Genomic DNA, 22,625 nt, shown 5'->3' on the forward strand with positions numbered 1-22,625 from the left:
GGGTGGTCAGATTTCTGTGTCTTCTGTTTGTTGGTTTTTATAGCTTTTCTGTTTACACTAAGATGTGTTTTATGTAAGCCCTTAACTTGTAAACTCTGCGCCTACGGATGGGTCCATATTTAATATCCATATATATGCATCCAGAGAATATTACAATATCTCAGTGTTTTCCATTGAGGATGATGAGTACAGCTCCCTTTAAAGAAGACATAACTGTATGTCATTTTCTGTGTCATTTTGAGGCAAAATGATGTTAAATAAAATGTCAAAATGACAAAGGATATGGCTGTGTCCAGCAATTTTCAATGTTGAGGGATCTTCAAGAGATAGATAAAAAGTAATGATTAAGATCCATGCTGCAGTAGTCAACATATGCTGACTTCCTGTCTCTGGTATCAAATTGTAAAGATCCTGGATCCTGCAGTTCCCAACTTGAATGTGTCTTTCATCAGACCATCACTACCATCACCCACATCTTTTTTTGTCACAGCTCTGGTTTGTAATGCAGGATTTATATTATATGGGATGTTTAAAGTCCCTAAAGCATAAGTCTAAACTGAAATAACCCTGATGACATCAAACTGGCATCATCAGGGTTATTTTCCTCAGCTTTTCAAAACTCCTCCAGAGCCACAGGGACATTTTGCAACTTTGTTCTCTCAGGATGAGAGAGTAACCTCAATGAGTAACCTGATGTTCATGTGTAAAATCAGTGTGTCTATTTAATGTGCGCATGCACTATAAGGTCACTTGTAATCACTCTGACAACGAGGTACAAGACAAAAAGTATCTGAAAGTATTGTACACTTCTAATGTTCAAGAGACGTAAGACATTCATTTAATATACAGTATGTTCACCTACGGGAAGCTGTTCTCCCTGCTTATACTTTAGAGTTGTCCTCCCCCTCATTGAGAGGTTGCTTCCTTTATTGAGTGTCTTGGATGTCTTTGTTCTCAAAACAAAGTGTTCATAAGCCAAAAATCAGGATCCTCTGATGGTATCCGTATGGAAAACAGTTTCTTGGTTTAAGCCAAGGTTCATTCAGCTAAGGCTTGTACGACACAGGATTCTGCATGATCAAACGTAAATGTGTTTTATAATACACCTCCATAAAGTGATATCTAACCAGTAAACAGAATTAACTGTCAGCACTTGTAACCACTGCAGGAATCAACCAGACAGACCAGGTTGAATGTACCGCAGCGCAAGGTCATCCCTGTCACACATGTTAAAACATGATGACTTTGTTTGAAGTTACACATCAATAGAGGTTGGTTGTCCAACACGAATGGACAACCAACCTCTTGTGATGTGTAACTTATGGAGACATTCATCATATAAGCTGATTGTCTGCTCCTCCTGCAGCCAGCATCCAGGGGAGACAGCGCAGAAAAAAAAAATGGACAGTGCATCGAGAAAGGTATGTGAACATTGTTATGTCACAGCTCTGTTGGTGATCTGTGTTTCTTTTTTCTTTTCTTTTTTTTACAAACCTTCTTCTATTATGCGTATCAGGAGGCTCAGGCAAAAGAAAAAACTATTTGAAAGAATTGGTTAACTCCGGAAAACAAATGAGATACAGAAAAATCAAGTAAATGCAGAAAAAAAAACATTTTTTGTATAGGTGCATCATGGGTGAAAAGCTGATGAAAGCACAACTGTAAATAAAAAAAGCAATTTTAGACTTTCCATATGAGAAATAAAAATTAAAATATAATAATTAAACCATTAAAGAATATCATAGAAAGGGCCAGTTCACCCAAATCCTGAAACAATATGCTGTCTCTAAAACTTTCTGATGCCCGTACTGCAACGCTGGAGGAAAAGAAAGTTTTCAGACTGTTTTCATTGAAATACTCTCCACTTCTGAACACCTCCAAAAAAGTCTGTCAATTTTCCAGAGTAACTGGGATGAAGCAACTTTTATTGTGAAGAAAATTTATTTACCTATTATGTACTGAGCACCAAAATTGAAGCTCCTTTCATCACCATCGTAATGGGGTGACAAAAGTTAATTCAGATACTAAAGATATACTCTGTAGGATTTATCTAAAAAACAGCAATATATAGACTCACACAAAGTCATCACTTATACCAATTAATGACGTGAGTAGTGTTTTTAGTTCTCAGATAAATGTAGTGCAGCAAAAAAAATATGCCTTCGATTGGATCAAAACAAAGTGTTAACAATGTGAAATATAATTTGAATTTGTAGCTGTGTGTCTGCATTTATAACAAGATGTTGAAGGTTAAACCGTTACGTCTCTAAAAGAATAAGGAATAAGGAGGAACTGTGAGGAACACAGAAGTGGGATTTCTACAGAGCATCATAGAGATTCATGAATGACATTTCTAAACATTAAACACACTCCTGCTATCCTCTGTTAGTGTCAAATCAGGCCCTGTAAATAACTGCTGTCTGATTAAAGGACCAAAGTGGGTTACTGTACTTATGATTTCCGCCTTACATCTTAGCTGCAATACTGGAGGCTTTATGTGCTGTCGCTGGTGCTGGGAATTGGGGGATCATTTCAATATGGGATTCAGGTTTCTGCCATCGCTTCTCCAGCAATGGTAAGGTTTCTACTTCAGAGTTTTACTTAGATTATTAGCCATTTCTTGATAATTGTGATTTCATGACCATTTGTTTTATTCTGGCAGTAATGTGACACTGCATTCTAATCCCTTACTTACCCATACTATTATTATTATAAGTTATATAAGTTATAAGCAGTATAAGCAGTAGTAGTAGTAGTACTCTTTATCTCATTAGTTTTGTATTGGCTAATAAATCATTTCAAAGTGAAACTGTGACCTTTCTGCTGCATTGGCCACTAATGCAATTACAGGATATAACAATGCAAGCTAAAACATAGTTGTAACAGCAGCAAGGTTAGTACAAACTGCCTGAAAAGTAAAGAGTTTAAGAGGTTAAGAGTTTAAGGCTGCTCCACACTGCAGGTAGTTATTTGAACATTTATTACTAATATTATTATCATTGTTATATGAACTTTACTTTTAAAAGCGATGCATACCCCGTGATGGATCATTATTTAATTTTCTGATTTACTTAATGAGCAAAAATCACCCTTGTTCAGCCACAACTCAGTGGTTCAAACCTGCTGAAACATCAAGTTTGGCCACTTTAACTTTGTCCTTTTACCTCTCCGACCTGCAGCATGTTCAGAGTTTCGTGAACTACACATGGATGTTGAGGTATGGAGCTCCTGTGGCTGATTCTACCAACCAGCTCATCTGGTCCTTCATCTTGGCTGTTTTAAGTCTTGGAGCCTGGGCTGGGGCTGTTCACAGCGGCAGTCTTCCTGTCACTTATGGACGGTGAGACAGACACGCAGACACACAGAGTTGTTTCCGTCACCTCTGGTGACATTACATAGACTTACATTCATTTCCTGGAGACTTACCCACCACCGATCATAACAATAAACATTACTTGCCTAATCTTAACCGTTACCTTAAAGCAAGATTTCACTGTAATATTCAATTGTGGGGACTTGCATTTTGTCCCCATAAGTAAGGCAGGAGTAAGGGGTGTCCTCACAATGTGACTGTGTAAGCAGGTTTTTGTCCCCACAACTACAGGAATTTTAATTAATGGCAAACACTCAACAATTACTTGCTGACATCAGTTTATTTTTGATTAGGAGCCAAAAGAACCGACACAAATATGAAAAACATATTTATTCATTTATAAGTTTCAGTTTGTTTTTTGTACAAATTGTACAAAGGAGATACAACATGGGGATGAGCTGTAGCGTACAGCTTTTGTTAACTTTGGACAGAGCCAAGCTAGCTGTTTTCCAGTCTTTGTGCTAAGTAAAGCTAATCAGCTGCTGATGGCAGCCTTAAGTTTCATGAACAGGAGTGGTAACAGATTCTTCATCTGATTCTTGGCAAGAAAGTAGGAGTGTGTCAGTTTGCCCAAAAGATCAAACTGTTTAATGTTGCAGGTTTGTAAAAGTACAACATAAAAACTAAATTACAAAATCTGATGAAATGTGCTCATAGACTGATAATGTGTAATGCCTGCAAGGCAAACACATTTCCTCAAATCCCATTTAATATAGCTTTCTTTTGATTTTGCATTGCAGGAAAAAAACTCTGTTGTTCAACAATGTTGTGGCGATTGTCGCTGCTTTCTTCATGCTCTTCAGTCGCACGGCCAAATCTTTTGAGATGATCTTGCTGGGAAGATTGCTTTATGGATATAATGTTGGTAGGTGCTGACAACATGTAGCATGTGTTGTGTATTAACTGCCTTTGCTGTCAGATTTTTCACCTTCATCTTGTTTCTCTCCACAGGTCTCGGTCTGAGTGTGCATCTCATGTACCTCGGGGAGTGTTCACCAAAGAAACTCAGAGGTTTCCTGACTCTCACAGGCTCAATTTTCATCGGATTTGGAAAAGTCACGGGTCAGATCATTGGCATCAAGTAAGAACTGCATGTTGGCTCGTTATGGCACAAATTCAGTAATATTTAGAGCGAAAAAAATAACAAACTGGGCAGAAAAAGAACACCGTACTCATTCACTTATTAAGGGGGGCAAGTTATAATTCTGTCGAAACATTACAAAAATCTGGCAATTGTCCATTTAGTTCTTTCTTGTTGTGATCAAGACTTTTTTCTTGTTCTCGACTAAAATACAAGGCCGTGCCGACCTCAGATAATGCATTAACCAATTTTAATAGCACTTTAAGTACCAGTTTTAAGTGCCTTTTCCCTGCTGCTTCACTAAATGTCTTTGTTTTACACTCTGTTTAGGGAGATTATGGGCTCAGAAGAAATGTGGCCATATCTCTTAGCTGTAAGTGGTATTCCTGCCATCCTGCAGTTTGCGACGTTGCTGTTCTTCCCTGAAGCACCACGATACCTTTATATTGACAAAGGAGACACTGAGGGGACCAGAAAAGGTGAGTGGACACAACAGACTCTGCGCTGGATCATGAAGTGTACAAAGCCATTTTTGCTAGTGTGATGGAAATTTTGTATGCTTTGTAGTAACAACACCAAGTAATGACTTGGTGAACTTACTGTTATAACCCTGTTATAAATAACATTCTGGGTAAAGCAGAGGGCAGGAAGAGATCTTCATCTCACAAGAGATCAACCTGAATTATGACATCCTGTCTGTTTTTTCCTTCAACTTGTGAAGGAATGTCTTTGAAGCTCCAAACAAAGAACCAGAGACACATCAGAAAGTATAAAATGGGATGAAGTCTTCAACCAGTGGGGCACAACTCTGAACTGCTTGCTGCCGTGTGGTTCTGCGTGTTGCCTCCTCTCTATAGAGATTAAAACATTTTGGTGCACGCTATCTTCCGGATTTGTTGCGTTTTCCTTTGCTTAACTCACTACAGGCAGAAATGAAATTGCCATAACACTTGTTAATAAGTTCTAACATCATCAGAGTCACCAAGTTTAGCAACACTTTATTTTCACTGGCAAGAATGGTATGGATATTGTAATCTACAACTAATAACTAAAGCTGTCAGATAAATGTAGTGGAGCAGAAGTACAAAATTACATCGAATGCAAATACTTGTACAGCACTTGAGTAAAAATGCTGTTCCACCATTGGTTGCTACTTGCTCCTGGGCCCTGCAGCATGTTGATGTCTCATATCCCGCACAGAGAAGCAAATGAATGGCATGTTTGTGCCCTGACGCTGTGATAGCAAATGGTGGCCTGGACCGAGAGAACACATGTCAAACTTTTACTTAAGTTCAGATTAAATCAACGGCAGACTTGTCATGTTTTTGTAAACTGTGTGTGAAAGCCCTGCAGTGGCTGTGGCAGGATGATGACTTAAAGATGGAGCTGGACGACATGCAGAAAGAGAGGGAGAGCGCACAGGGAGAGAAGGCCAAGACGGTGAAGGATGTTCTCACCTCTCGCTGTGTGAGATGGCAGCTGCTGACTCTGGCCATCCCCTGCGCTGGGGTCCAGTTCTGCGGCATCAACGCCGTATGTGCAGCTCCGTTGTTCGTAACAATCACATTCACACAACATGTCGGATTTAACAGACTCTCACACTTCATTCTCTCATGTAGCTGTATTTCTACGCCTTTGACATCTTCCGTGAGTCAGGAGTGCCAGAGGACCAGATGCATTACTTGTCCATTGGTATAGGAGCGACAGAGCTCATCACTGTAACGCTGTGTGTAAGTATCTCTTTAAAGTAATATGGAACTGATCATGAAATTACTCTGATGCCTAAAGGAAGATAGCAAGGCAGTACAAAACAACTTAAAGAGACTAAAAAGAGTCTGAAATTTGGACATAATGCACATAAAATAATATCTGCTCAGACTGTGGACCTTTGCTATACACCACACGATTATATAAAATTGGACATTCAGCCCTACATCTTTGGTGAGTGTTACAAGTTCTTTTTCATTAAGCACAGAAAGGACTGGGAGAGGAGAAGCTGTTAAAAGTTAAATGAAAAATAGAATATTTCCATAACGAATAATAACTGCCATTCTTGACTGTTCATAATGAATCAATTTATATGTCTTCAAAGGACCACTGCTCGTGTAGCAGTGAAATACAAACACAAAACACTTAATAATGTGATAAATACAGTACAGTAAAAAATTAATTAAAAAAATTGTTAATTTTATCTAATAGGGAGCGATTGGCTCTGTGAGGATAGGTCTTATTTATTTTTTTCCTGTATGTTCAGATACTACTTCTATAGATAACTTTACAAATTCATAAGGAATGGGTAAAACGGGTTGTTGATTCACTGTATGTATTGCAGAGGGCATAAAGTTCAGAGTATAAAACAACTAAATATGTAGATATTATCTGACATGTCTGTTCTGTTGCGTCCCAGTCTTTCTTTATAGATCGTGCTGGCAGAAAGAAACTCATGGGCTATGGCTATCTGTTGATGGGTGTCACCATGTCTGTACTTACGGTCACGCTGTCCATTAAGGTACACACACACACACTGATAACAATGTGCTTTTCTAGACTGTGTTGGAGAGGGCAAATTAGTAATGTTTCTCTTTTCATACAGCATCTGAATTCATGGATCCCGTATGTGAACATCGCCCTGATCTTTTGTGTCATCTGCCTTTATGGACTTGGACCTTGTGAGCTTTCTATTGTTTGTTGACCACAAAGGTACAGCGTTTCACCAATGTTGTCTAGCCAGCTGAAACAAATGTTTTATCTTCTTTCAGCTGGAGTGTCTATGGCTCTCCCTGCTGACCTCTTCCTACAAGCCTGGCGTCCTTCTGCTTATGTGATCAGTGGGACTGTTAACTGGTTGAGCATGTTCCTTGTGGGGATGTTGTTTGGCTACATTGTGGTGAGATACCTGCTGTGTATCATATATAATCTGTATACATCATATCATATGTTGCATCAGCTGCTCCATCTAACACAATCTGATTTCATGTGTCCGTACAGGATGGGCTCGGCCAGTTCTGCTTCTTGATTTTCGTGGCTTACTGCATTTTCAGTGCGGCCTTTATGATATATTTCGTCCCGGAGACCAAAGGGAAGACAATGGTAGAGATTATGGAGGACTTCAACAAACTGAATTACAAAAACAGGAGCGCTGACATTGAGAAGACTGACATTGCTTTTGCTACTAAATTTTAACTTTTTGTTTTTCATACTAAATCAGTTTAACTGTATTTTAAGAAAACATGTAATTGTATATCAGTCAACATAAATATGAATGTATTTATTACCTTTTCATGTAACCATCTAACAGAATATTATACACTTTGAAACCAGACCACAAACAGAATGCTCACAATAAGAATGTGGAGTTTGTAAATAAATTAACATGGAAAATAAATTATTTGCAATTGCATCTGAATGTGTTTCTCTTGCTCCATAGTTATTTACTATAATTAACTGGCATTCGCTACAGTCATTTAACAATTTTAACAAACGCAAAGCTTAATCACAACTCTGACTGACCGTGGACATTGAGGTACAGCTTTAAACTGCTCCTCCTCCTTTCAGCAGTCTTAAAACATATGAACCTTTGTGCAGTTGAAGTGCTGCTGCGGTACCTCAAGTCTCTGTGGCTTCCTGGGTTGACTTCTGTGTATCCTGACAGGTGAAACTGACAACAGAGGAGATCACCAGAATAAGATCTACCTTATCCGAACTACAGTGTTTTCCAAATACCCGTAATAGAAGAAGTGCAGAAATATTAGCAACAAAATGAATTTGAAGTATTAGCAGCAGAGCAACTGATTTATATTCTCTGTACTTACTAGATTAGTAGCTCACCCTGTGAGGCATAAAGATTTGCTTCCCCCCACAACACCAAGACACAGCGCCCCCTGCTGTACCAGATGAGTGGTAAAATGATTAGGGTCAGACATGTTAGCCTGCCCCGCTCCCAATAACCTGTTTGAGTCTCACTATTTACCGGTAATAATTACAAGAGAAAAATTAGGAGATTTTTCAATTGCAATTTATTTGATGCTCATCTCTGTACCAACAAGAGAGATGAGACTCAATAACAGAGTACAAAAACAAATATCTATAGAAAAGTATGCTTATATTGAAACATGTCCAAAGATGTTATAACAAAACATGTAGCTCACATGTTTTAAGAGCAATCTTGTTGAGTACGATGATAAAATACCAAGTTAACATATTGTACATTTTCTGTGTGTACAAAAAAGTGTCGATGCAAGTCACTCTGTACAATTCTTAACCTTTAGAAAAGAGGCCCTTTTTTAATCCACTGCTGTGCACAATCAGTATTTGGAAGGCACTTTGCAACAGACCAAAAAACAGAAAGGAAAACATTTAGGCCTAAATAATCTTCAAAAATCATCATCTTTTACGCTTGAGTACCAACATCAGTAAAAACAAAAGCACACATCCCAATGGGGGGAAAAACAAACAAACAAAGGAACATCATTTCCTTAACGGTATCCTCCACTTGATAATGAACACCAAAACAATCCTTATTACCTTTTAAATGAAGTAAATACTAGTGCAGAGTGGATCAAAAAAGGACAAAAAACTTGGTCAAAGACAAAGTCGTGTAGGTGGCAGTGTGAGTGCTACCAGAGCAGAGTGACAGTACAGCGAACAGTGAAACTATTACTGCCACCAACCAGTGATCGACATTCAGTCCCCAGCTCAGCTCGCATGCCACAACATGCAGGTTACACTTTCAATCAAATGGCCATAATTTAACATCCCTCCAGATGATAGACAAAAACAAACAAACAAACCAAAACCTAGTATGTACAGGACTACCATTGACAAACACTGATCATATTGGTTGGTTCATATATATTTATATATATTTATAGAATGTGTATATGAATGGTATATACACTTGTTACAATCACATCATAACCATAAATAATATAGGAATGTACTGAATTTACCAGACTAAATTACTCAGAAATAATAATTAAACAGAAAGCAGGAAACACAGCTCGAACACAGGAACACACACACACACAACTGTACACTCTTTTGTTGCAGAGCCATCACCACACACACACACACACACACACACGTTTCTAAGCCCCTTCACTGTTGGACTGTATTTGATCTGAATCATGACACGGGTTTTACAACGAAAGAAAAAACACAAACTTTGGAGACAAATGTTAATCAACTGATGTCTGACATGTATGAGAAGTCAATTAGACACAAAATTTTAATTTTGATACTTATTATTTTAGTGTAGATTTCTTTGTCCTGAATGCCAGCAGTGTTTATGGCCATTCTTTTTCTAACTCCTGGCTGACAGGGATCCAAAACCAAAGTACAAATTTACTATATCTTCACTCACAATCAATAACACCCTGTCATTTCTTTTAAGACGCAAAACCAATTAAACATCATGTCTAACAGTGGACATGGAGCGAGTTTTCAAATCAAACAAAGCAAAGCAGAAAAGTGGAAGCGAGGCTACCATTGCGCAGTGATTTCAGGAATGTCTTGGATTCAACATGTTGGATCAAACACATTTTCACTGTAACAGACTCAAGACGGATGGCTTGTGCCTTAACCTAGCGACGATTAGTGCAAACACAAGACATGTCATCTACTAACAGCACAAGCCAATCTGATAGGAGGAGGGTGAACAACACAGGAAGAGGAAGAGACACAAGAGGATTAAAGTGAGCTTAATCACATGACTCTGTAAAAGTTGCATTTCATTCGGAGAGTCAAGAGGCTGGTGGATCGGGGTGAGAATCCTTCGTCTAGCACACACATAACCACACATGTCCATTTAACATAATTTAGAGTGAAAAATTATCAAAATGAGCAAATCACAAGATTTTCATTTGACAATTAAAAAAAAAAACTGTACACCGAACCAAGGGCATGAATAAGTTAATAAAATATAATCTACAATTTTTCAAAATATATACTGAAAATATACCTGATCTTGGTCCCTGTTTAATGTACACAACTGATTTAATAGCTAACAAACAAGACTTGCAAACCTTGTTATTGGGGGTGGGGGGTACAAAAATCATTCCTAACAAGCTCAAGGCATATTTCAAGACTAATTTTATAGGTCAAAGACATCTTTATCTTGGTAAAATTCAATTTCAAAAAAGGTATTCCTGTACACAGTATAGATCATACTAATAATGGCTTTCTTCTCCTTACTCCTGCAATTTTTCATTTGAATAATTAGTTTCACAAATCATCAAAAATAAAAAAAAACCAAAACAAACAAACAAAAAAAAAACAACACCAATAACATCCAAATGAGCTGCCAGTAGATTTGCCTCATTTGGAGCACATACCTCCAGCTATCACAGCAGTGTACCAGCTGTTTGCTTTCTGGTTAAAATTCACCTGCTCAAGGTTATTAGTGAATGGCAACCTGAGCAACACTTATGGAAAATGGGGAAGTTCCACCAGTAGGTAAACAAGCACTTAACACCAGGATAAAAACAAGTAAAAATGGAAAGGATGTGATGTTACTGGAGCTTCAAATGCATTTTTTCCACTTACATTCTGTAGGCTAGACTCTACAGGACGAGTGGTTGTTGTTGCAAGTTGCTGCAAGATGCAACTCTGCTATAACACACAAATCACAATGGTTCTCTCCTGTGAGCTAGCTTGCAGTGTAAAATGGGCTTTGTCTGAATGCACGTTTTAAAAGTGCTTCATAGGTGTAATCCTGTCAGTAGTAATTCATTAAGGTCCTTGACAGTGCTACTCAGTGGCCACCAAACTGGCATTTTCTGTATGAAGCCAAAGAAAACTGTTTATAATAAATGTGTCATGAAATATGCCTCAGGACTGTTAGGAATGTTTCTTCTTGCTAAAAAAAAAAAAAAAAAATTGAGGCCAATTCAAATCCCCGTCATTAAGAACAAAAAATCCTTCTTAAAAAGAAGCAGAAAAACAACATAAATACAGAATTCACAAACAGACGATAAGTAATTACTTGTTTTAAGGTTGCAGTAAATAATTAATGTCAAGAAACATTTGTGCAGCTAAGAACGCACACACAAGCCAAAAAACAAATGAAAGCGTAACTTCAACAGATCCACATCAGATAAAGGACATAAAACCTTCATGTTGTTTCTTTATAAAGAAAATTTAAACACCGTACGCACACTTTCCATACTCTCAAAAAGTAGAAAAAGTAGGAATCGTATGGCAGTTTGTGACAAAAATATCAGATACACATTAAGCAACATCAAGAACAGAAAAACTAGTCTTGAGGCAAAGTTACTCCCAAATACAGAGCATATTCTGTGGGCGACCCGGCTTTCTCCTAAGAATAAGAGGCTTTGCAAGAACTTTAGCAAATATTTCACTTCCCTCCAAAGTCAATTCCGCTTTGACCTGCCTCGGCATCCACCAGTGAAGAGGCAAACGCAGACTGGACTATCTGAAAGCCAAACGACTCGAGCAGAGACATGTTTTGTTGAGGGGAGAAGGGAGAGGTCAGGGAGGGGGCCAGCTCATTTAAGCCCGACCCTGAAACCCCCTGGGCCTTCTGGGCTTTGTGAACTCTGTGCTGGTGCTTGTTGAGGTAGGACTTGGTGCGGAAAGCTTGGCCACAGATGCTGCAGGTAAACTTCTTCTCAGGGTCTGTCTTGGGTTTAGATCCTTCTGGAGACGCCAAGGTTCCCACAGAGGCTCCATTGCAAGCTAAAGAGGGCATCTCGAGCTCTGGCCCGTCCGGTTTGTGTGGGGATTTGAGCTCGTCGCCATTGGACAGCTCGCCAAATGAAGGATCTGATTCTTCTGATTCCAGATGAGGGCATTTCCCGGCATTTTCCTGCCCATCTGTGGTAAACACAGCATGGATAGGAAGGTGGAGAGTGAGACAGAGACAGAGAGAAAGACAAAAAAAGGGGGAAATGGGAGGAAAGAGGGGCATGAATTAGGAACGAATGAATTATAAAGTAGGCTTTGTCAGTACAATTTTAGTCCAGTTGGCACCTGTAAAACTTAAAAATTTTACTTTAGAAAATTGTGAGGATTAAGTTTACAGATCAATCAATTAATATGATTTCCAAACAAAAAACAGAAAACAGAAAGAATTCCTTCAAAAAGTGGCTACAGCATTAAACTATACAATCATCTATCTCAGTCCATTTGCCCAGTGTCCACTGACAATTCTGCTGTGTTCGTCCAACCAGTGGGCAGTGCTAGCACCATGCCCCCACCCACCCTCTTGCTGGACTGTACTGACCTGCGACAGGCCCATGGACGGGGAAGCCAGGCAACCCGCCAGAGCGACACTCCCAGAAATATGGAGCCCCACCTGCCTTCCCCATGAGCAGCTCAGGCTGCAGGCCCAAGGATGGAGGGCCAGGCTGGGGAAGAACTGGGTGTCCAGAGAGCCCATGAAAGCGACCCTCTGCCTCAGACGAGGTGAGAAGCAGCTGGCGACTGGCGCACAGGTCTACACAACACCCGGCCAGGGAGAAAGGAAGGGGGAGGAGGGGCAGACATGACAGGCCGGCGAAAACCATACGGACAAAATTACCTTCATTTCATCACTAGTATTTGAAAAGCTGTCTGTAAACAAGCAAGCAAGACAGGTTTACTAATCTGATTGAATTTAAGCTGAGTGATGAATTTACTTGTTCTCGTCTCCCATCTAGCAAATACTCTATCACTGAACTGACTTGTGATGTGAATGATGATTGAAATAACTGACTAAAACACTTGATAAGTGTGCTTTCTATTGTCAGGTAAAATTACATAAATTGTGTGCCATTTGAATACAGACCTTTCTCATAACGGACATTTTGACTTGTTAAACACAGGTGGAAATATAAACTTACTGACCACTTTTAATGCAGGTGTAACAACCTGCTAGTGTGCGCACTGGTTCACTGACATAGCTGAATGAACGGAGAGCCATTATTAGTTTTATTAGTTACACCTGTGCATCCTGTTGTAACATGTCAGATTCCTGTGAGAAAAGCCCATACTGTGAATAACAAAGTAGAATTTTTACACAGCCAACCTGTTTGCCTCACAAATGACATGATGACACTAAATGAAAGTTACAGAGACAACTGCAGTAAATATAGTGACAGTACACATGTATGTCCATGGTCATTTCCAAAGGTAAATTATATTTTCAGTTTTTCTTTCCTGCTCATGTACCTGATGAGCTTTTTGACTAAGAATTAAATCATTAAAACCAAATGGTTGCCAAATCCTCCGAGTTCTTAGCTCATCAAGTGCAAATTAGAAATTACTCAAAATTTACTGCTTAATTATTCAAAATCAAGCCGAGTCAAGTGAAATTGACTGCAGCATGATATCACAAATCACACGGCGCTTTACAGTCTGCAAGATATGACAACCTCTATCCTTCAACTTCGATCCGGATAAGGAAAAACTCCAGTCTCTTACTGGTTCAGCAATTAGCTTTTTTAGTTTTGCCGTTCAAAGTTATCTTCAATGCTTAGATGACATTTATGTGCCACGTCATTGCACACATACAAACTGATGTCCACAGTAATGAAGGAAAAGACATTTAATGTAAAAGGTAGTCTACTCATCTAGTCATACCATTAAATGACTCCACAATCAATTATCTAATCTGCTCACAACTTAAGCAATGCTATTCTTAAGTTGATCCACCAGAGACCCGAGCAGGCAAACAATGCTGCCCAAAGGACACATATGAAAAATACAACTAATCATCTGCGTATTTCATGAAATATCTGTGAGTCACTGCATTGTGTAATATGCTGCTCTGGTCACAATTTTGCCAGCAAACTATGACAACCAAAATTGATCTAAACGCTATAACTGATTGATTGTGCAAAGTTGTGTTGTGTGTTCACATGAGTGGAGCATATTTACGCTGCATTCATGTGTTCCTCGGATAATCCTAGTCTCCCTGTTTGGAAGTCGGCGTTCACATGCATTTTCTAACTCTGAAACTCCTTTTCTGATGTGCCAGACAACACAGGAATGTAGCATAATCTAAACAACAGTGTGATAGCATGACAAGCGGAGGAACGGATGAGCTTGAAAAGCCTCCCGCATCACCTAAGTCGCCTGTGTGGGAGCATTTTGGTTGTAAATTCAGGTCTGTTCTGCTTTCACTTTTCTTTTTTATGACGATGAATCAGGTTATTTTTTTAAATTCACTAAAATTTATATATTTTAAGATATTTAAACATTGGATGGACATCTTAAGATTTTCTTATGATGTGGACTAATTCACTGTCCATGTTTAAAGGAAGAAGGATTAACACCTTGTTTTGAGTTAAATGTTTTCATTTGAAGGGCAAAATTTCCTTAAGTGTTTTACAAAATAAAACGATATATATATATATATATATATATATGTCTATATATATCTTATCTTTGTTTTTGATTTTTTTGCTGTTGAACTGAAAAATGATCCGAACCGTGACTAAAAAAACGTCATACAATCTGAACTGTGGGTTTTGTGATCAGTTGCACCACTAGTAGTATCAAGAATGATAATATCACCGATTAAAAAGAGGCTAGCACAATTTCTCAAAATAAGTCTAGCTCAAGAAACGATAATAAAAGGAAATATCTATTAAGGAGTATGTGCGTTAATAGCATGGCAAGCAAAATATCTACTACAGTGCACTTTACAAGATGGTAAACAAAGTAGCAGGGCATGATTAGTTTTAATGATTTACTGGCCAGCTGATGCTTTCACTGCATTCTGGAAGTCCTGGAAGCAAAAGAAGCTCTCATTATAATTAAAAATTTTGATAGTCAACCTTAGTTTTGTATGTGTAAGTCGGTTAAAAGCACGATCAACATACGATAACATTGTCTTCCATATTACTTTATAAGCGTGGTTGTGCCTGACAGTCAACTGTGCACTGTCTCTACGCTACTGCTTCTCCCACAAGGATGTCACAACTACAAAGACTTTTCAATGAATCCAGGGCAAATGGAGTACACATTAGGATGGATCATGCAACACTGTGCATTGCTGAATAACTGCTGATGGGCCAGCCAAGCAAATAACACACACTGTCAACCATGAGATGCCATGGCCATGCTGAACAGACACACACTTACAAGAGAAGGGAAGGAAAAAAAAGTGACTCAGTGCTCCATATTCTCACATGGTCACGAGTAAGAAGTATCAGTGATGAAGTCTAAAAGACATCAACTTGTTCAGTTACTGTAGCTGACAAATGAAACTTTAAATTCGTCTGTGCTATAATCCAAATTTCCAGCCTAATGAAGAGCTACATTATGCTGGTAACAATTCAGTGTTTTAGTAGCATAGATGCACTAGTAGCAGATGCCCTTACTTGTCAAAATAAAAAAAAGGTCATAATTTACACAGTAGTTCCAATTCTATAGACCGATGATGGGACATTTATTTTACCGATACCACAAATCCAATTTCTTTCACTGACTTGCCAATTGTAGTATCTACACACTCTGATACAGTAAATGGTGGTATAGAGGAAGGAAAAGTCTACCAGTTTTAACACAACAATAAATCTTATTACAGTTGAGGAATATTTAATCCATCGTTGCTGACTACATCATAGCCTTTCTTACACTCAGGCGTCCATAAACATTTCTTAAAATGGAAAAATTATTTTTTCCTCTACCTAATTACTACAGAACTGTTCCGCATACACTGCACACTCTGAATAAAAGACACTGAAAGGTAGCTAGCAAAAAGAGAGCCAACGCATGAAAATGTTTAAGCAAAAAGTTTGGCAGCAGAGGTCGATGTATGCTTGTGTTTAAAACATACACAAAGATGCAGCAGCATTTTTCTCCAAAAAAGCAGCAGAGCAAATGAAAAGCCAGAAACATGAAAATTTGGGATGGGGCGGGCGGCTGCTTGCCTTCCACTGAGCACTGGCGTCCCATGTGGTAAGGGTTGCCGTTGTGCATCTGCAGTTCCCCCCTTGGCTCAGGGAAGGTGTGCATTGTGGCAGAGGGGGGCAGTGAAGAGCCATGGTGTGTCTTTATATGCACCTTAAGGTAGGACGCAGTGGAGAAACCTGGGACCAGAAGAACAAAAAACAAGGCAGTTGTTTGACACACTCGGGCCTTGACAATGAAGAGGGGCGTCCTGCTACACCAGGGGTATTCGACTGCGATGAAATAATAGATCCCGTGGTAGGTTTGACCAGAATAACTCTGGAATACTAATAAATTACAGAAGGGAAGTTAAATTAATATCCATCTCTCTGAATTTAATCTCTCAACAGTGAAGGGCATCAATACATTATGGGCAAGACAGTAAAAATCTAAATTCTCATCCTGAGCAAACAAAGTGTGGTGCACAGTTTGAAAAGATGTTCTTTAATCACAATCACTGTACATTTATCCTCGTTTCACACTTTGATTGTTGATGGATATATTTCTGCTTGTCAGTCATCTCGTCTCAAGGACGACAGAAGATTTCTATGATAAAATGTCTCTGCTGATTTTATTTTAATGCAGACCTTATATTTTCGTTTTGAATTTTCATTTTTTTTCCTGGTTTGCCACTGTTTTTATTTTTTTTATTTATCTTTATTCATTTGCATCTTTGTTCATTTCATGTTTCCTATCTTGTTTGCTCTCGTGTAGTTGTAAATGCAACATTGTTCCTATTGTCTTTTTGTACAACGCACATGCAATACAGGATACAAAATTTCATCAGACCAGCCTACATAGATAAGGATTGTATAGATAAATGACAACTTAATAAAAAAAAAAGAAGAAGAAGAAGAAGTCTCTCATGTGTGCATGACCTGAACTGGATCGTCAACCTGATAAGCGATTGTGCCGTTTGAGAAGCTGAGAAAGCTTGAAAAAACATTTTCCGCACCAAGACTTTATGTACAAAGTGACGGCCAACATTCAGACATATTTGTCACATTCGGCACATCTATTTCAAATTGTCTACCACCAAACAACAAAAGAAAAGAATTGTACAACAGAATGCAACCTGTCCCTGAAAGATGTGGTCCAGATGGAATGATGTGAATCACAATGTAGCTTTTATCCTCACAAGGACAATGATGAAGTCACTCTTTCTTTGAGTTGAGTTTTTGTGAGCACCACCATCTTCAGGAAGAAAAAGACACTCAAATGTTTAGTGGTGGTACTTCCTCCTACATCCGGGCCGAATATATTAATCAGACATGTTGTTACTATTGTACAGCCCATTTCAGTGATTTCTGGAGATATTTTACCACCGATTTTACAAAGTGAAGAAGGCAAGCTGCAAACCAATAGTAACTAATATCATGTTTGGTTCAACATTAGCAGCATGTATAAAAAAAGAACAAAATACACCTCCCTTATTCATTTCAGCAACCCTTATTTTTCTAAGGACAAGCAACAAATACTGCCAAATACCAAAACCAGATGACAGCAAGTTTTTATCCTCTGAATGACTTTACTGCCGATGAAATATTTGTCAGGACGTGGTGGCTTCAGGGAAGCCAGCAAGAGCGTGTTGCATGCTGAAAAATTTTAAACAATTACCTTTGTTACAAATGCCGCAGTAGTTATGTGTTCCTTCACTGTGTTTCTTGAGGTGGTCCGTCATGTAGGCAGCTCGCAGAAACTTGCCACAAACTTTGCAGGGGATTTTGTCCTCGTGGCATGCAAGGTGTGACCGCAGGCGATCTCTTGTAGCAAAAGAGGCATTACAAATCTGAAACACGGAAATTTCAAAAAGTTCAAAAAAACTTTCTCACATATTAAGGTTGAAATTCATCATTAGCCCTGGGTTTTCATTGTCATTAACTCTGATATATAGATACTAAATATTACCTGGCACTTGTGGGGTCTCTCTGTTGTGTGAACCTGTTTGATATGCCCATTCAGGTGATCTGGTCTGGAAAGACGAAAAAAAAAACAAACCCAAAACATTTGTGTCAATCTATGACTAATTTCTATTACATTTTCTCTCAGCTAAAGATGCCTTTCCTAACCGACAGCACTTCTCATTTAAAGTGTAAGAAAATTGCGTTGTTTTTGGCGTTGTTGTTGTTGTAATGGACACTCATTCTATTCATCTGTCTCGATTACTTACTGAAGAGTAGAAAGAGTACTTCCCCGGTGGGTGTTTACCTTTGTTGCATTACATTTGTTTGAGTGTCACAACGTCAATACTATATACATGAAGTTACATATCAGCCTGATAGATCTACTTAATTTGTCATGTTACAGTCATATCTAGAAAAAATAGAAAACACAGTAAGTATGCATTTTACTATGACGAAGATGTCTGTAAAATGTAACCCTAGTCAGTATAAAACTGAATTACTAAATATAAATTAACATAAATATTTAGAAAAGATGTCTGGCAGTGTGCAAGGAGACAACAGTGCTGTAGCCACGCACAGGTCAAATGTATAACATAAGATAAAATAAGTGCAATGATGTGGCCAAAAAGGAGCCTCCCTATTCTAAAAAACAAACAAACAAACAAACAAACAAACAAAAATAAAGATTTAAAAATGTTGTAAGAGCTCCCAAAAAATAAACACAAATCTCACTAAAGCCGATCTCACTTTCTTTCACAGGACAGTCCACACTGGAGAAGCATACGTGAAAAAAAGGTGATGGAGGTGGGGGGTTGTTGTAGTCATGTGTCATGTCACATGCTGCATTAATTTGCCTACCAGTACTGAAACAATAAATCAAAAAACACTCTTGGCTGTATTTCCTTGAATGTTGCAAACCTGAAGGGCCTCATATGGTGCCTATTTTTACCATAAATCTGCGGATGGCTCTGTCAAAACTTCCACACTATCATCACATTTTTGCATATTTTAGCAGTTGGTATGCAACCAATTCAAGTGTCTTTTCATTTATTTTCTTCATGTATTTTGCATGTATTAACCTCCACAGCAGTAGGTGGTGACAGTGAGTTTGCAACAAGGCCTGAGACCACTGAGCCTGGGAAACTGGTTTGTGTGGGTGAAGCCAAATTACACAGATTACAAGTCCCTCAGCAACGGTCCTGCAGTTTTCTAATACCAGAAACTGAAAGATTAAGAGTTCTTGCAGAAAGTGACCTAAAATGTGGATAATACCCCACCACACACACGTGGTAATTAGGTAGCTGACTAAATTATGTGTCTCTGTATGACTGTGCATCTCTAAAGCTGATCAATAGGATTCAGAAGAGGAACAGCAGGGCTGATATGATCTGCCTCCAACGTTTCAGGCTTTGTTGCAAAACCGTGGGTGCAGCGTTTTGTGCAACTTTTCTGCATGGCTGCTGCAATGCTATAGCTAATTGGGATTTTAATAAACTAAACAGCTTTGTGATTCTGAGTACTTGCCCATGACCTGCAGTTACTGCCCATCAGGTGATACATCTCATATGCTGATACAAAGATGTGCACCTACAAGCCTAGTAAGAAACAAGACTGTAAACTATCCAGGGGGTCTTGAATGGCACAGTCACAACAATGTTTTTGTACAACTCCAAAATACAGGGCAGTAGGGTCAGTAGGTCAACTCACCTTGAAAAACCTTTACCACAGCTCTGGCACACATAAGGTTTGCCGACAGATCCGTCATGGGACCGCACATGGTATGACATCCTGTCCTTGCGTTTGAACCGGAGCCCGCACACATGGCATGCGTACGGCTTCTCCCCGGAATGGGAGAGCTTGTGTCGGTTCAGGTGGTATACGTCGCGGAAAACTTTTCCGCATATGTCACAGCCGACATGCCGCCTGGTCCTCTCCCGTTTGCGGCCGTTATCCAGCGTCAGCCCTCCGTGTAACTGCACGCCGTTTTCCACCAGAGCAGGTTGAGACAGCAAAGATGCTGTTGACAAGCTGTCGCCGACGTTGTTAACACCGCCGGTGTGGGCTCCGTGTTGCGCTTCATGGTTCTTCAAGCGGGAAGCCTCTGTAAAAGCTTTACCGCAGGTACCGCAAGGAAAAAGCCCATTGTCTTTCTGGGTGCCGTGATTAAAGTGTATAGCCTCCACTACTCCACCAGCTTTCTTTGGTCTCCCCCTGCTCCTTTTCGACCCCGGGGAGCCAGCGTCATGTTGAAATGCGTTCCCCGGTATTTCCGTTGATGGGGAAACGGACAGTCCTTCGACAGGCTGTAACATTGGCACCGACGACTCGCCGCCGTCCTCCAATAACACGGCGGCGGTGTCGTCACTCCCATCCACATGCATTTGTGCATTGTTAGCAAAGCTTTGACCGTTCACCAGCATTGCTGTTCCGTTCACCAGATCCTGCTGTACCACCGGGAAACCCAGCTCCGTGGCTCCCGTGGCCTGGAAAAGACTGGCGTCTCCTCCGCGTGAGGTCGGGACGAGGATTTGCACGTTGGACTGTTTGATTACCTCCTGACATATCTCGATAACTGATCGCATCAGCAGAAACTTGGCAGCTGTCATTAACTCCGGGAAGCACTCCAGCCGCACGACAATCCTAGAGGTGTAAGCGAAGTCCAGAACGTCTTTAAAAACTTTAGGGCTGATGGTGTGCATCTCCAGCTCCTTTGCGTCGCCGTCACCCTCCGTCTGGCGACTGAAGACGGACTCAAAATACTCGCTGCACGCGGCTAACACAGCTTTGTGAGCAGGGAAGCTCTCCTCGCCGACGCGTAATATCACATCGCAGAACCTGCCTCCATCTTTCCTCTGAATGTTGAGGTTGTGTAGCATCTCCGCACTGTGCTTGCTCACCTGGTAGGTGTACGAAGAAGTCCAAGACGGCTCCGCTACCTTCTCCATGCCGAATTCATCCAATAACAGGTTGTTAGCAACAACGGTCGGAGAAACTGCGTATTTAGAGTAACGTTATCGAACCGTTGATTCCAGCTAGCTATAGAATCCAACACCAACCGCCACTCCCCGTCGTTTTAGCATCTAACGTTAAACGTTAGCAGTAGCAGCAGCAGGGAAAAATGGCAGCCCCCCAGCTTCCTGTGAACTTTGACCCTGGTTTCTTGTGGGGTGGGGGTCGCTCTTGTTTTGTGAAAAATGTTTCTCTAGGGTTTGATACAGAATGTGTATTTTCTAAAACGACTTCCTCATTGCAATGCCAACGCTTAGACGCCTAGAGCCCCAGCACCGCAGGGGTCTTTCATGTCTTTATGCCAGAATGAAACACGCAGGTCTCTTCCTGCCTGGTCTGTTTGTAAAAACCCCTCCCCCAACCAACCACAAACACGAAAAAAGCCCGTTCCTCTGTACGAGAGCAGTCTGTAAACCCATTCAAGACGAATGTAAAAGCATTCTGCTGTACAGATCACTGAAAGCAAGTTCTGACTCGATTAAAAAGGGACCCAGGAAATTACATGTAAATGACAACAAACGAGTGGAGACGCTCAGGGGTATAACACGGTACTACTGAAAAGTATCAAATAACGTGTGGAGAAATTATTTAACGGTTGGTTTAGGGAGTATAGTTAACAGTGTTTGGGTTTTCTTGAGCGATATTCATAATGACACGTCTCATTTTACCAACCAGTTTTCCGTTGAACCTTTAAATCTAAAGACAGTTGCGGGTTACTACTCAGTTACAACTCCTTCATACATTCAAGGGGCAGGAAGAGTGAACTTTAATACAATCCATTCAACCACCTTGAAAATGACCATAGTAATTAAACAATTCTCCGAGAGTGTCAACAAATACTTCACATTACAAGTTTCGCTAAGACAGGCTTTTCTGCAGACCACTGCAGCACACACAGTAGAAACAATAAGGAATCCTGGATGATTATAATAGTTATGTCATAATGTCATCATTACATATCTTGGTCGCAATTATGTTTAAGGAGCTGTGACCAAGATGTGCATTTAAAAGTTGAAAATAGTGGAAAATGGTTTTTTTTGTTCCTGCCAAGTTCACAGATTTGTTTCAAATTGGATTTTTATGTGCCCCTATTGTTTACCTAAATGTTTGTATATTGTGCTTTTGTTAAATAATAAAAAAAAAGCTTTACATTTGACTGTAGACTTGACCAAATAGACTTGACCAAATAAAAAGGTAACTCAGTTTGACGTCTCTACCCTAAGTGCTTAGTATCCTACAAGAAAACCTTCAGCATTTCCTCTGGCCAATACTGACAATATTGAGTTGAAAACAGACCTCAGATCTCTGTTGGTGGTGTTCAGACACAGTGCATGAATAACATCATTTAAAACAATTAAGCAAA

The 22,625-nt window shown here is 39.7% G+C and overlaps 2 protein-coding genes across 7 annotated transcripts; one reads left to right on the forward strand and one right to left on the reverse strand.

Moving 5' to 3' along the window:
• Window positions 1-1,379: 1,379 nt before the first annotated feature.
• On the forward strand, window positions 1,380-8,466 carry LOC124056296 (solute carrier family 2, facilitated glucose transporter member 11-like). Its single transcript, XM_046383609.1, has 12 exons — window positions 1,380-1,421; window positions 2,477-2,575; window positions 3,180-3,340; window positions 4,114-4,238; window positions 4,325-4,454; window positions 4,785-4,933; window positions 5,800-5,987; window positions 6,074-6,184; window positions 6,862-6,963; window positions 7,048-7,123; window positions 7,214-7,341; window positions 7,443-8,466. The coding sequence occupies exons 1-12, from the start codon at window positions 1,401-1,403 to the stop codon at window positions 7,635-7,637; spliced, it is 1,485 nt and encodes a 494-aa protein (XP_046239565.1). The 5' UTR covers window positions 1,380-1,400; the 3' UTR covers window positions 7,638-8,466.
• Window positions 8,467-11,314: 2,848 nt separating this feature from the next.
• patz1 (POZ/BTB and AT hook containing zinc finger 1) lies at window positions 11,315-22,478 on the reverse strand. Of its 6 annotated transcripts, XM_046383598.1 has the most exons (6): window positions 19,961-22,478; window positions 18,258-18,321; window positions 17,967-18,138; window positions 16,331-16,489; window positions 12,697-12,909; window positions 11,315-12,287 (listed from the first exon to the last, which is right to left on the reverse strand). In XM_046383598.1, the coding sequence occupies exons 1-6, from the start codon at window positions 21,196-21,198 to the stop codon at window positions 11,809-11,811; spliced, it is 2,325 nt and encodes a 774-aa protein (XP_046239554.1). In that variant the 5' UTR covers window positions 21,199-22,478; the 3' UTR covers window positions 11,315-11,808. The 6 variants fall into 6 exon arrangements, with proteins under 6 accessions (XP_046239554.1, XP_046239555.1, XP_046239557.1 ...); XM_046383599.1 differs by lacking the exon at window positions 16,331-16,489; XM_046383601.1 differs by lacking the exon at window positions 12,697-12,909.
• Between the last annotated feature and the right edge of the window lie 147 nt (window positions 22,479-22,625).

Source organism: Scatophagus argus, chromosome 3, assembly GCF_020382885.2.
Source record: "Scatophagus argus isolate fScaArg1 chromosome 3, fScaArg1.pri, whole genome shotgun sequence".
Lineage (NCBI taxonomy): Eukaryota > Metazoa > Chordata > Actinopteri > Scatophagidae > Scatophagus > Scatophagus argus.

Excerpts from the sequence above, each read along its gene's own strand:
- LOC124056296 (XM_046383609.1), top strand. The coding sequence starts at position 1,401 with ATGGACAGTGCATCGAGAAAG. Across the intron at positions 3,341-4,113 it reads CTTCCTGTCACTTATGGACG|GAAAAAAACTCTGTTGTTCA; the intron begins GTGAGACAGACA and ends TTTGCATTGCAG. Across the intron at positions 4,239-4,324 it reads GCTTTATGGATATAATGTTG|GTCTCGGTCTGAGTGTGCAT; the intron begins GTAGGTGCTGAC and ends TTCTCTCCACAG.
- patz1 (XM_046383598.1), bottom strand. The coding sequence starts at position 21,198 with ATGGAGAAGGTAGCGGAGCCGTCTTGGACTTCTTCGTACACCTACCAG. Across the intron at positions 18,322-19,960 it reads TGTGGTAAAGGTTTTTCAAG|ACCAGATCACCTGAATGGGC; the intron begins GTGAGTTGACCT and ends TCGTCTTTCCAG. Across the intron at positions 16,490-17,966 it reads CTGCGGCATTTGTAACAAAG|GTTTCTCCACTGCGTCCTAC; the intron begins GTAATTGTTTAA and ends TTCTGGTCCCAG.